Source organism: Pteropus alecto, unplaced genomic scaffold (genome assembly GCF_000325575.1).
Source record: "Pteropus alecto unplaced genomic scaffold, ASM32557v1 scaffold5, whole genome shotgun sequence".
Classification (NCBI taxonomy): domain Eukaryota; kingdom Metazoa; phylum Chordata; class Mammalia; order Chiroptera; family Pteropodidae; genus Pteropus; species Pteropus alecto.
The window spans coordinates 30,663,185-30,676,657 of NW_006441953.1; the positions used below are offsets into that span (position 1 = coordinate 30,663,185).

The 13,473-nt window shown below is 52.0% G+C and overlaps 1 protein-coding gene across 1 annotated transcript in view; it reads left to right on the forward strand.

Annotated features, from left to right (window-relative positions):
- SORCS2 (sortilin related VPS10 domain containing receptor 2) overlaps nucleotides 1-13,473 on the forward strand; it is a 377,827-nt gene that overhangs the window by 24,355 nt on the left and 339,999 nt on the right. Inside the window, exons 3-4 of the mRNA XM_015594851.2 lie at nucleotides 8,633-8,756; nucleotides 11,315-11,469. Of these exons, the coding sequence (XP_015450337.1) occupies nucleotides 8,633-8,756; nucleotides 11,315-11,469 (279 nt within the window). The remainder of the gene's footprint in view (nucleotides 1-8,632; nucleotides 8,757-11,314; nucleotides 11,470-13,473) is intronic.

Below are 13,473 nucleotides of genomic sequence, written 5' to 3' on the forward strand. Positions count from 1 at the left end.
CATGAACAGGGAACATTTCCCTATTGATCTAAAACCGCTTTCATTTTTCTCAGTGATGTTTGGTAGATTTCAGCATAAGACTCGCAGTTCTTTTGTTCAGTTTATTCCTAAGCATTTTATTCTTTCTGGTGCTATTATGAAAGGAATTGTTTTCTTAATTTCAGTTTTGAATTGTTCGTACATACAGAATGACAGTTGATTTTTATATATTGATCTTGTATCATGCAGCCTCGCTAAACTTGTTTATTAGTTCTGTTAGTGTTTTTATGAGTCTCTGGGGATTTTCTACATAAAGGATCATGTTATCTATGAACAAAGGTAGTTTATCATCTTTCCATTATTTACTCTGACTTACTGCCCTGGTAGAACCTCCAGTAAAAGGTAGAATAAACGTCGTAAGAGCCGCCATCCTTGCCTTGTTCCTTAGAGGGGAAAGTGGTGTTTTTCTTTTACCATTAAGTGTGATGGTAGCTGTGGATTTTCGTAGATGTTCTTTATCAGGCTGAGGATGTTCCCTTCTATTTCTAGTTTGAGAGTTTTTATTATCAATGGGTACTGATTTTTTTTTCAAAGCTGTGAAATAATCGTGATTTTTTCCCCTTTGTTCTATTAATATGCTGTATCACATTTATTGATATTTGGTTGTCAAGCTAACCTTGCATTCCTAGGATGTACTGGGTTATGGAGTAGAATCCTTTTTATGTGTTGCTGGATTCAGTTTGCTGATATTTTATTATGGATTTTCGTAACAATTTAATGAGGGATACATTGAGGAATGAATGACTTGAGAAATGTTTCCGCCTCTATTTTCTGAAAGAGTTTGTGAAGGATTGGTATTATTTTTTCTTTAAGTATTTGGTAGAATTCACCAGTGAAGCCATGCAAATCTGGTGAATTTTTTCTTGTGGGAAGATTTTTAATTATTAACTTAGTGTCTGTGTTGCAGGTCTATTCAGATTTTGCATTTCATTTTGAGTCACTTTTGGTAATTTGTGTATTTCTAGAAGTGTATCCATTTAAGTTGTTTAATTTGTTGGCATTAAGTTGTTTATATTGTTCTTTTATAATCTGTTTAACTTCTGCATGATTGGTAATGATGCTCTTTTTCATGCTTGATTTTGGTACTTTGTATCTTTCCTCTTTTTTTTCTTTGTCCTACTAGTAAAAGTTTGTCAATTTTGTTAACTTTTTAAAGAACCAGCTTTTGGTTTCATTAATTGTATCTGTTGCTTTTTTGTTTTCTATTTCATTGATGCTGTTCTAATCTTTCCTATTCCCTTTCTTCTTGCTTTTGGTTTCATGTGCTCTTTTTTTTCTAGCCTATTTAGGCAGAAGCTTAAGTTATTTAAGACCCTTCTTTTTTCTGAAATAGGTGTTTGAAGTTATGAATTCCCTTTTAGCTCTGCTTCAGCTGCATGCCATACATTTTAATATATTGTGATTTTCCATCCATTTCAAAATATTTTCTAATTCTCTTGTGAGTTCTTCTTTGACCTTTGAGTTATTTAGAAGTAGGTTTTCAATTTTGAAATATTTTGGGTTTTCACAGATTTTTTTTTCTGTCGCTAATATCTTAATTTCACTGTGGTCGGAAATCATACTTTATATGATTTCAATCTTTTTACATTTATTAAGGCTTATTTTATGGCCTAGCACGTGACGTACCGTGGAGGATGTTCCACGTGTGCTTAGAAAGAAGGTTTGTCCCAAAGTCTTTGGTTTGGTTAGATTGTTAGTCAATGGTGTATTCCAGTCGCCTGTATCCCTGCTGGTTTTAACAATTTCGTTGTTCTATCAATTATTAAGAGTGGGATGTTGACATTTCCAGCTATTATTGTTGAATTGTCTATTTGTCCTTTCGATTTTGTTAGTTTTGTTTCATGTATTTTGAAGCTCTGTTGTGAGGGGCGTATACATTTATAGTTTTTTTTTCTCTCTTTAATTCTCCCCCCACCCCCACTTCCATCCCTGACCTACGGATGTTGCCATCTCCCCTTAAGAACTGGACCTCTGAAGGCGGGGTGTCTCCTCCCACACGCTCGCCACCCACCCCCAGGGCCTGGTGCCCCTGGAGCACTCGGGAGGCCTGGTGCACCCAGGGTATGGCCCGTGGCTCCACTGGGGCGCGAACCCGGGACCTTCTGTGTGTAAAGCAGACTTGTTAACCACTACACTATGGAGCCACCCCTTGCATTTATCTTCTAGATACTGACTTTTTTATAATTATGAAATGTCCCTGTTTATGTCTAGTAATATTTCTTGTTTTAGAGTTTGTTTTGTTTGATATTAAAATAATCACTCCCAGCTCTCTCATGGTGGTTGTTTTATGGCATATACTTGTTCCATCTTTTTACTTTCAATCTATGTGTGTCTTCGAATCTAAGTTGTGTCTATCATAGGTAGTATGTATTTGTATCTTGCTGACATACCCAGTCCAAAAATCTCTGCCTTTTGATTGGGGCATTTCGATTTTTCACATTAATGTAATTTCTATTACCTTTCTCTACATCGGCCATTTTGTTGTTTTCGCTTTCTCCTATGGGTTTATTTATTTATTTTTGGCGGTTCCTCTGTTCCTCCTTTACTGCTTCCTTGTGTGTTAAATGAATACTCTTAATGTCCTATTTTAGTTCCTTTTTAAAAAACCATATGTTCTGAAATATTTCCTTAGTGGTCGCTCTAGGGACTACAGAATACATTTTAATTAGTCACAGTCACCTTCAGATTAATGCTTGCTTAGTGTTAATTGCATGCGGAAGCTTTACTCCCATATCGCTTTGTTTCTGCCTCCTCTTTGTGTTATGATTGTCGCACACGGATCTTTTTTTGTTGTCGTTAGAAACTCGACAGTACAATGTCATAATTATTGTTTCTGTTGTCCTAAGAATTTAAGGGAGTATTTATAGAGCGTTTTATACTAACCTTCATATTTACTATTTCTGATGTTTTTCTTTTCATTTCTGGATTTAAGTCACCATCTGCTGTCATTTCCTTTCAGCCTGAGAGACTTTTTAAAGTATTTCTTGTGAGGCAAGTCTGCTAGCAGTGAGTTCTATTTATCGTTATTTATTTGGGAATGTCTTGATTTCACTTTTATTTCTGGAGAATAGTTTTGCTGGATATAGAATTTTTGGTTCACAGTTTTTCCCTTTTGGTGCTTTGACTATGTCATCCCACTGCCTTCTGTCCTGTTTTTTTTCTGACGAAAAGCCAACTGTTCATCATGTTGTTCTTCAGTACGTGAGGAGTTGGTTTTCTCCTGCTGCTTTCATGACTGTCTCTTCGTTTTTCGGCAGGTTGATTATGACATGTCCAGGTGTATATTTTTTTGTACTTAACCTACTCGGAGTTTGTTGAGTGTCTTGGATGTTTAAAGTTTTTCTTGTCTTGGAAAGTTCTTGGCCATTAATCCTCAGGTATTTTCGCACCCTCCCCCCGCACCCCCGGGACTCACATCACACACGGGTTGGTTCTGTAGGTCTCTGAGGTTCTGTTCTTTTTTTTTTTCTCTCTGTTATTTATATTAAATAATTTTCATTACTCTGTCTTCAGATGCACTGATTCTTCTGGTGTCTCAAATCTGCTGTTGAGCCTCGCTCATAAACTTTCTTCATTATTGCATTCTTCACCTCCAAAATTTTCATTTGGTGTGTTTTTACATTATTTTTCCTCCTTATTGAAACTTTCTATTTATTGACTTATTATTGTCATGCTTTCCTTTATTTCTTTGATCATATTTATAATAGCTGCTTTGAATTCTCTCACTATCAAACCCAACTTATGGAGGTGTCTAAAGGCTGCTCTCCCCATCCCCACCCCTTACTCCCCAAATATGGGTCATAGTTTTCTGTTTCTGTGAATTTCTCATAATAACGTTTTTTTGTCAAACCTGGACATTTTAGGTTATATACTGTGTAAATTCTGGATTTTGATTTCTCTCAGATGATAGTTGATATTGTTTGCTTGTTCATTTGTTCGTTAGTTTAGTAACTTGCCTGGCCAGATTTGTGAAATCCGTCTCCTTTGCTGTGTGCAGCTGCTGATATTGTCTTTTTAAAAATTTCTAATTTCTTTAAGCCTGGCTTTTGTGCCCCTGTTCCCGCCTAGCTTCGAGGTCAGCCAGGATTAGGTCAGAGGTAATTCTTAAACACCTTCAGCTAGTAAGCCTTCTGTCCTCTGTCAAAGACCTGTGTGTGGGTAGCAGAACACATTAAAAATTAAGGCACTTTCACGGCTGCCTGGCCCTTACTCTTCGCGAGGCTTTCCTGTTTCCTGTGTGCATACACACAGCCCTGGGGTCGGTGGGGAGTCTGGCTGGCTTGGGCCCTTTCCAGAGACACACAGCCTCAGCCATGTTACAGCCTCCAGATCATTTCTGCTGACGGTGCTGTTAGGCATAGGTGTCACCCACTGTGCCAAACTGTGCGATTCCCCTTCACGTGTGGCAGCGCAGCTGCTGGTCCTCCTGGCCTGCCCTGCCCTGCCGGCTCTTCAGTGAGGGTGACGGGGGTGGGAGCAGCTCCGGGCCCCAGTGCTCGTGCCTGAGTGCAGCACCGTTCAGCACAAACACTTCTCAGCTCGTTGCTGCTCTTGGATGAATTCCAGAGTGTGCAAATGGTTGTTTTGTCAATTTGTACTGTTTGGTAATTGATTTTTGGAGAGAAGCTTGCCAGCGTCTTCGCTTGGCCCTGAGTGGAGTTCTGCCTCCCTGACGTGGCTGTATGTGAGGCTGTGGGGGTTGGCCGGGTGGATGTGACCCCACCGAGCAGAGGAGGAGCATGAGCACCCATGGGGAAAGGGATTTTCTCCAGTTCCCGAAGCTTTGTGAGTGGAACACTGGCACTGGGAGCTGGCCGTCCCGACCTCCGGCCCAGGTCTCTGTCTCTCCCACCAAGTTGCTTTTCACTTCAGCAATTGTAGTTTAGGGGTCTGGATCTCTTCAGCGTTTTCAGGGTGGCAGACCCAGCCATCCTCCCATCCATACATGCACTCATCCATCCATCCATCCATCCACCAATCCATCTATCCACTCACCCGTCTGTTCGTCCATCCATCTGCCCACCCATCTATCCCACATCTGTACATCCATCTGTACATCCACCCGTCCATCCACCCACCATCCACCCACCCATATACCCATCTGTCCAATATCCTTCCATCCATCCATCCTTCCATCCATCCAACCAACCATCCACTCATCCACCCATCACTTGTTACATGCCTACTGTGTGCCCAGCACTGTGCTGGGCTCTGAGGATAAGTAGAAGGCAGAAACTGATACAGTTCCAGCGTCATGACCCTTATGGTCTCAGAGTGGGGACACTGGCCTCAGGAAAGGGCCTTGCAAGATCCATTCTGAAGAACTACCCAAGCTTCTCTGTTAGTCTGGATTAAGGCAGTAACCCTTTCCAGGGAAAACGGTGAGTTTTAATTCACCTCTAAGCTGAAGTCCCTCAAACCATGATTTTCTACCAAAATTTTATTTGTAACAAATTTTATTTTTGAAAACATTTTTAAGCGTCTAAAGCAATTAAATAAAAAAATCAATGCTTAAGAGTTCAGTAGTAGAAATTTTGATTTCTGAAATGAGTCTTAAAGGCAAGAATACTGTGAGTTGTCTTTCAAAATGTTTGTTAAGACTGAAGCCTTTGAAGACCCCTCCTCCAGACAGCTCTACCATCGTGAGCCCTTGGCCTTACACAGAGACCGGCGTGGAGCAGCACGGGGCTTTAGCACTGGCCAGCTGCTTCTGGCTGCCGGTGCGGTGCCAAGGAACCATATGGAAACTGAAAAATCAGGAAGAAGTCTGGATGCCTTGTCTACATGACAACAAATAATCGGATATTTGGAAACAAGAGATTTGGACTAAATCTTGAGTCATCCTGTGGGAATCCCTAAATACCACCTCAGAGTAGTTTATGGCGTTACCCGTTTTATCTCGTCCTGTTTTCTTTTCCGGGCGATCTCATTTAACAGTCACGTGCAGATCTATGTCTCAAGCCCAGATATTCTTCTAGTCACCAGTTCCGAAGGCCTCTGGAGCTTCCCTGCCAGCGCGACAGTGACAGGCGGGGCTCGCCAAATGCCCATGTGCTGCGACACTTGCCAGCCTCCCTTGCCCGTAGGTTGAGGCCATGAACGTAGGCTCTAGCCAATGGGATATGAGAGATGGCGTGCCTTCCAGGTCCGACCCCACACAGCATCCTGGGTGGTTCTCAGGCTGTCTTCTCCGTGCCCTTGGAGGCCGTGTTTCAGACGGCAGAGCCACACGGTGGAGGCACCTGACCTGCATCACACTTTGTGAATGAGTGAAACGCAGCTTTCCTGGGTTACCCCACTGAGGTTTGGGGTTCACTCATTACTGCAGCCCAGCCTGGCCAGCCCTGAGAAATGCTTCCAGGGCGTCCGCAGATGCTTCAGAGGCAATATGTCTGGAGCTGAACAGCCACCTTCTCCTTCCAATTCAAACAAAGGAAGTGGCCTCATCGTTCCCCCAAATGCCCCAGAGCCTTTTGACTCCCCGCTTTTTCTCACCTTGCTCAGTGAGAGGTTCAGGGGGCCAACCTCTCTTTCCTCTACTGAACCCCTCCTGCTGTCGTTCATAACTGGCCATCACTCACCTGGACCAACGTCAAGGGCCCCCCCGGCCCCTCTACCGGTCTCCCTGTCTCTTCCAAGCTCCAGGGTTCAGAAGCTGCCAGAATTTAACTTTTTGAAACACAAATCTGATCATGTCGTTCCTTTTCTTAAAAACTCTAGAAGGTTCTTCTTGACCTCAGAAGAAGGGTCGAACCGGTAGCTTTGACCTGCTTTCTCCTCCAGCCTCAGAGCCAGTCTGTCCCGTGTGGTCAGGGCCGTTGCCACCCCCACGTGGCCCCTGGGCCCGGGCACGTGCTGCTCTCTGTTTACCTTCCACCGGGTCCCGCTCATCATTCGACTTGCTCAGCGTCCTCCTCGGACGCCAGCACCTCCAGCACAGGACATTATTCCCTCTCTCTCCCCCACTGCACTCAGCGCACGTTCCCACGATGGCCCGTGTTCTCTAGGGAGTTAACACTGCGAGCAGGAGTAACGAACCACAGGGTCCAAGAAGTCGGGGGAAAACTGAATTACTCGCAAACAGATTTTTAAATTGCAGAACTTTTCAGTCCTTAATATGTGAGTGTCGTGCGACTCCCCCAGAGGGGCGATGGCATCGGTGGCATCTCCTAAGCCACGGACACCTTTCTGGAGGGCACCCCACAGGGCTCGTGTTCTGTGAAGCCCTGATGTAGTCCGCACTCTGCAGACGGGGACTCTGAGACCCGAGCACACAGCGAGCGTGAGGCCAGGCCGAGCAGCTGGAAGGGCAGAGGGCTGGACCGGGGCGGCGTGCTCGCTGGCAGAGGCCGGCGGCTCCCGGTGAGGCCGCCTGCCCACCTACCGTCCGCAGGGCTTGCCGCCCAGCCCCCGGCCTCAGGAAATGCTAGTCTTACGGGCGAGTCCGCACTGTATCCCAGCTGGGGCGTTTGGGGGACCCAACTGAAGATTTCAGCATGGACTGTCAGGGACCGCCACCTGTCACACAGATGAGGGGTGTGTGACGCAGACGGGACTTGCTGGGCTGCTTCTCTCGCTGTCCCCCGTGAGGGCCTTCTCTCCGCAGCCACCATCACTGGCCTCCAGGTGCTCGCTCTCCCGAGCATTGGCACACATTCCATTCTCTGCACGACAGCCTGTGACTCAGGTGCCGTGACCATGCTCACTGAACATATGGGGGCTGAGGCACAGACATTAGTGGCTTACCCAGGGACCCGTGGGGCCAGGACGGCATTCAGGCTCCAGCCTTGCTCTTGACCACCACCGGGCTTGCGTCCCCCCAAAACGCTGATTACACACCGTCTGTGTTGGGTGCTGTCAAGTATAGAACAGCCACCCCTGAGGTGGGTGGTGTTGACTTCCTCTCAACCACTCTTGAAGCTTTATTGCCAGCTGTGTGACCCAAGGCTGCTCACTTAGCCTCTCTGGGCCCCAGATTCCTCGTTTGTGAAATCAGATAACTAGGCACCAAAGCACTTGGCAGAAGGGAGGCGATCAATAGGCCCGCTCCCTCCCAAGTTCCAGTGAACCCCGTGTGTGGTGCCTGGGGTAGGGTGGGGTGGAGGGACTTGCCTTTGCCACGAGGGGAGATGAGAAGCCTGGCCCCCTGAGGCTGGCTGGAGGCCCCCCCATTCCCCCATCTCGTCTCCTTCCTTCTACCCCTGCCCTCTCAGGCATTTACTGGGCTCCCGGTGCAGGTCAGGCTCATACACTTGGCTTTCATGATAAGACTCCTGGCCTCTGCTCCCTTCCCCGGGAGCTCAGGAAACCCCAAACACAGTTTCTGGTGGTGGTGCGCCCCTGCAGAGCCCGGGCCTCCTCCTCCTGCCCTGCCCGCTCTGGCCCCAGACAGTCCGATGGGGGGTCCCTGGGCCTACGGGCCGCTTTCCCAGGCCTCCCTGGGGCCCGTCAGGAGGTGACCGTGCCGTAAAACTCTGAGGAGCTGGGGCTGACTGAGCCTCACTCCAACCCAGTAGGAAAGGGGCGGAGGGAATCACTCCCACCCCTGCAGCGTGGGCCAGAGCTGTCGCCGCCCCACTCTCTGTCTCCACAGCGTTTTGCGTGTGTACCCAGAGAGGTGGGGAGCGATGGGGCTCGGGGCATGGGGAAGCACCGGTTCTTCATCCAGGTGCTGGGGTCACGGCCCCCCACCATCCCTGCTGCTTATGGGGACTTGGGTGAGCACTCTGCCTTTTCGTGCTGTGCTTTGGTTTCTTCTCTGAAAAGGAGATGATGATGGCTTCCCCAGGGTCTAGAACTGTGCCAGGCGCATAGTAGGTGCTCAGTACACACCTGACGAATGCGTTCGCTGCGCAGTGTCTGCGAGTAAGCAGAGCCCAGGTAGCTGGGGCACGGTCGAGTGTCATCGCAGTCTCTGTCCAATGGGGGGCTCCCGCTTGGCCGGCCTCTCGCACGTCAGGGGTTCAGCTGCCCACAGCGGTGGTGCTCCAGGGGTTAGAAATCCCTGCCTCCATCAAGCCCCCCAACCGCAGAGCACCCACACCTCCCTCCACACCTCCCTCCCCGGCTCCCTCGCTTCAGATGGGAGCCGCCAGCCCACCGTCCGTCTCACTGTGGGGCCTTTCTGTCCTTCTCTGTCTGGTCACATTTCCCTTCTGTCCCCATATGAGACTTTTGGTATTGGCCTGGGTTAATGTCCTGGCCAGTGTCCCCATGGCCTTGCTGTTTCCCTTGACGACCTGATAACGGGGTTGTAGAGCTTGACCCTTCCCCTCAAAGCTGGCTCCTCTGACCCCTGTCATTTGCCACATGTCATTAGGAGACTTCTCTGCAGGCCACCTCAACCCTCCAGCACCGAGCAGGAACAAGCTCCTGTCTTGCTGGAGGCCTGGGCGGCCGAGGCTGTGGCCAGGGCTCCCCTCTGTGGAGTCCGCACCCCAGGAGCACGTCCCCTCAGTCTCCCTCCTGCTGAGTCCCCTCAGGGTCCCCAAGAGGACCATTCATGTTCTCGTTGGCTGTCTCTGAAGTGGGCCCACTAGGCGAGCCGCACAGGTTGGGCTTTGTCACACTTAGGAAGAGGAACGAAGGTGTAGCCACCAGAGTCCGCCAATCACTTCAAGAGCCTGAGACCGTCGGTGCACCAGCCATCTGGGTCAAGTTGAGAGGCAGGCGCTTCTTCTTTTTTGATCAGGAGTGTTGTTGGGGGATGGGAGGCAAGTCTGGATCTTGATGCCGAAAGGTTTGGACTGGGGTTCAAAGGGACCCCCCTTACGTCTCAGGAAGGCACCATCGATCGGGGTCTGGCCCTATGCCAGACGCTTGGCATCCATCCTCTCGGGAATCCTTACAAGAAGCTGCGCCCGAGGGCAGGGGCTCATGGCTGGCTGTGCGTTCGAATCGCGAGGGCAGAGGTGGGGCCTGGACGTTGGTGTTTTTCTAAAGTTTTCCACGTGCTTCTAATGTGCATCCGGCCTAGACCCATTAGGTCAGTGCTGTGGTTCCTGAACTTGGGGGGTGAGGGGCGCGTGACAGAACCACCAGGAGGGCATATTAAACACAGATCCCAGAGCCCCAATCCAGAGGGCCTGGGCCTGGTAGGCCTGGGCGGGCCCAAGAGTCGGCGTCCTAACCGGTTCCCACGAGTGCTGGTGCCGCTGGTCCACGGCCGAGTTGGGGCAGCGCGGTTCCCTTTACAGGTGGAACAATTTAGGACACAGAGAGGTGGAGTGTCTTGCTTAGGACACCCAGCTGGTGTGTGGGATGTGGGCCTTTGGATCCTGTGGGTAAATTCCTGAACCCCTGTGTGATGTCACCTTCTCCGTCCTTAAATTGGGGGACAGCACCTACCCTCTATGGCACTGTGAGGGCCAAGAACAGAGCCCGGGCCCGAGCAGGCACCCACCCATGCTGATCTCCGTGATTGCCGCTGCTGTCACCTGGGAGCTCGGTGGAGGACGGCGCCTCTGAGCAGTCTGTCCTGCAGCCCCGGTTCCTTAGGGCCCCAGGCTCCTCCCTCAGAGCACCTGCTTCCCGGTGTCACTGTCTCTACCTGCACGCCTCCCCCGCCACGCTGTGACCTCTGGGATCTGGGAGCAGTCCAGTGCCTCCTGTGCGGTGGGGACGAGGAGGCCACAAGGGCGGGTGGCTGGGCTGGTTTCCCCGTCTTGGGACCTCAGTGTAGTGAGTGGTCAGATGTTATAAACCCGGACGGGGTCTAGTGCTAACCCAGCGCACCCTGAGCGCCGATGCCACACCTTGGTGTCCCGCGTGGCCTGGCCTCGCGGGGCCTGCAGTGGCCTCACCCTGACGCCTGCCGAGCCGCGGGCTACCTCACTGGCACCACAGACACTGCCTCTGTGGTCCCAGACACTTCTCTCCATCAAGGATGCGGGCGCGCCGCCGACGCGGCCAGCCCCCTGCTTCCGGCACTCCCCGCGTCTCTCTTTTGCACCTGAGCCCCCCGAGTCCTGGACTTTGGTCACTGAGGAGGGTGAGCGTGGGGCGGGGGGCTCCCCTCCTTCACCGCTGCCTGTCTGGACCTGGACGGTTACTTCCTGGGTGGCCTCCTGCATGTGTCCTCACTGTGGCCAGTGATGGCTGTAAAAATGCCACTCGTCTCATTCCGCTGCCTAGAACCTTCCAACGACTGGGAATATAAGTCAAGCACTTCCCCTCCCCCTTCCCTGGCTGGCCTGGTGGCCCACGGCTCCTCCGTCCGGTCCGCGGGGCTGGCTTTTCCGCCAGGCCATGGCCGCCCCTCACCGTTCGCGCTCAGCTCTCAGCTCTCCGAGCTTCCTGCCCCCTCGTCACGGCCTTGCCCCCACCCGACGGCTGCTGGTCTCCCAGTACTCGCTGCTCTCTGAAGCGACCTTGCCTCAGGAGCTGTCCCCCCACTCGGGGACAGAAGTGTCTCATGAGCACATGGAACTGGTGTGAGCTGTGATCTGGGGACCACGTCTCTGAGCTTTGCGTTCAGAGGAGGGACCAGCCCTGCTTTTCCGAACGCCTCACGGAGGCAGTGACCGTTGGGGGGGGGAGCATCCGCGAGGTGGCGCCACCAGCATTCCAGGTCTGCTCTCGCCCCGGGATTCGTGTGGACCTTAACCCAGTCCCTGGTGATGGGGCCTCAGTGCGCGCCTGGGATGGCGGTGGTGATGTGCCCATACCTCCCCCCTGCTTGGCTGAGCCCTGCGCACAGGTGACAAGTGATGGAGGGGGAGGGGTAGCTAAGTGCCACCTTGGGACCATAAAGCCTGGCTGGAGTCTAGCCTCTGAGATGCCTTGCCGATAACCTTGGGCAGTCACCTCTCTGAATAAAATGGGGACAGTCGTAGCTACCCCACAGCCTGGTCATTAAGAGTTAAGTATGATAACCTGCAACCTCACGCCCTCAGGAGCAGAGGCCCCGTCTTTTCCAGGACTTACCCGACCCTAGAAGAGTGCGCAGCACATAGTAGTTGCTCAGTAATTTGTCACTGCTACATTTTCTTGAGGACAGTACTTAGCGGCCTTCCTTTATTGAAACCAAACCAAACACCGGGAGAGGAGGCTCAGAGCCTTTCCAGTCGGGACAGGACGTCGGCCGGGCTGGAGAGGCCGCGGTGAGTGGGTCTGGCCGGGGCAGACCACCGCGGACTGCCTGCTGGGCGCGCTCCCGGCCACACCAGCGTCTGCAGTGGCCGCTCCTTCCTCAGCCTCTCGCTAGCTCCCCGCTTTGCTGCCTGCCCTCCCTTCAGCCCTGCGATGACCCCTTCCCCTTCTCTGCTCCCTGTGCTGGGCCAGGTGTCACCTCCGCTGCTGGCTCCCCCTTGGGAATTTACACCCTGGAGGGGGCGAGGGTGCCTTCCAAGGGAGGAGACCCTTTCGCACATCCAGCCAGACCTCCCTCACCCCGCCCCCCACCCCAGCGCTGGGCACAGTGCAAGCCCTGGTAACCCTTACTGGATATGACTTCCGTTGACGGGGGTGGGGGTGGGAGAGGCAGATGAACAAGCAGTAGCAGAGAGGGCCCAGGTGCTTCAGTTCTTTGGGGGCCAGAGGGAACCCCCACTCTGTCTTTCCCAAATGTTCGAGGCCGTGCTCTCTGCCCCATGAGGCTCTCTAGCTCCCTCTGGAGCAAAGAGACTCAGTGGGAGGCAGGTGTGACAAGGACGCAGGGGACTCTGGGGGAGGATGGAGGCAGAGTGGCCCCTGGGCCGGCAGAGGAAGTGAAGCTGCCTCAGGGAGGGTCCCGCCCCTGGCTTGTCCTCTGAGGCCGATACGGAGCATAGGCTGGGTGCTCAGTGAAGTCCTGAAACCTGTCTGAAGGAGCCCATGACCTTGGCGGGGTTTTCCCCACTCCTCACTGTGGCCCCCCGGCTCGGTGCTGGATGGGATCTTAACCCCCACCCTCTCCTTCTGGATGCTCCCTCTGCCCAGGCATCAGTCCCTATGTTCTGGGTCCCTGGAGTTGGGACATAAAGCCACTGTGTGCAAGTCCTGAAGCCTGAGCCGCGAGAGTGGCCGCCAGGAGTGGGTTCCGCTGGGGCCGCCTCAGGGCCTTTGCAGCGCCCTCTACTGCCTGGAAGGGCCCCTCCTGGGTCTTCATGGCACTAGGTCCTGTCTCCCAGTCAGCTCTTCAGGGGCCCTTACAGAACGCCCCCCACTCACACTGTGTCGGAGGCCCGGCTCTCTGGAGTTATTCTGTCCATGACCGTGTCCACTCGGGTGTGGTCTGCCTTATCAGACTGTCAGCTCCGGGACCCGGCACCTCTGCTGTCGTCCCCCTGTTCCCTGTGCCTGGAACGTGGCTGGCCCAGAGCAGGTGCTCAGTAAGTACAGGAAGGGAGGGAGGAGGAAGGAAGGAACAGGAAGGCGGGGAAGGGCTCCGTGGTCGTGAAGGTCGCGCTCCGGGCCCTCGGCCCGGCCCTGACCGGTCGGCTTTCCCGCCGCGGG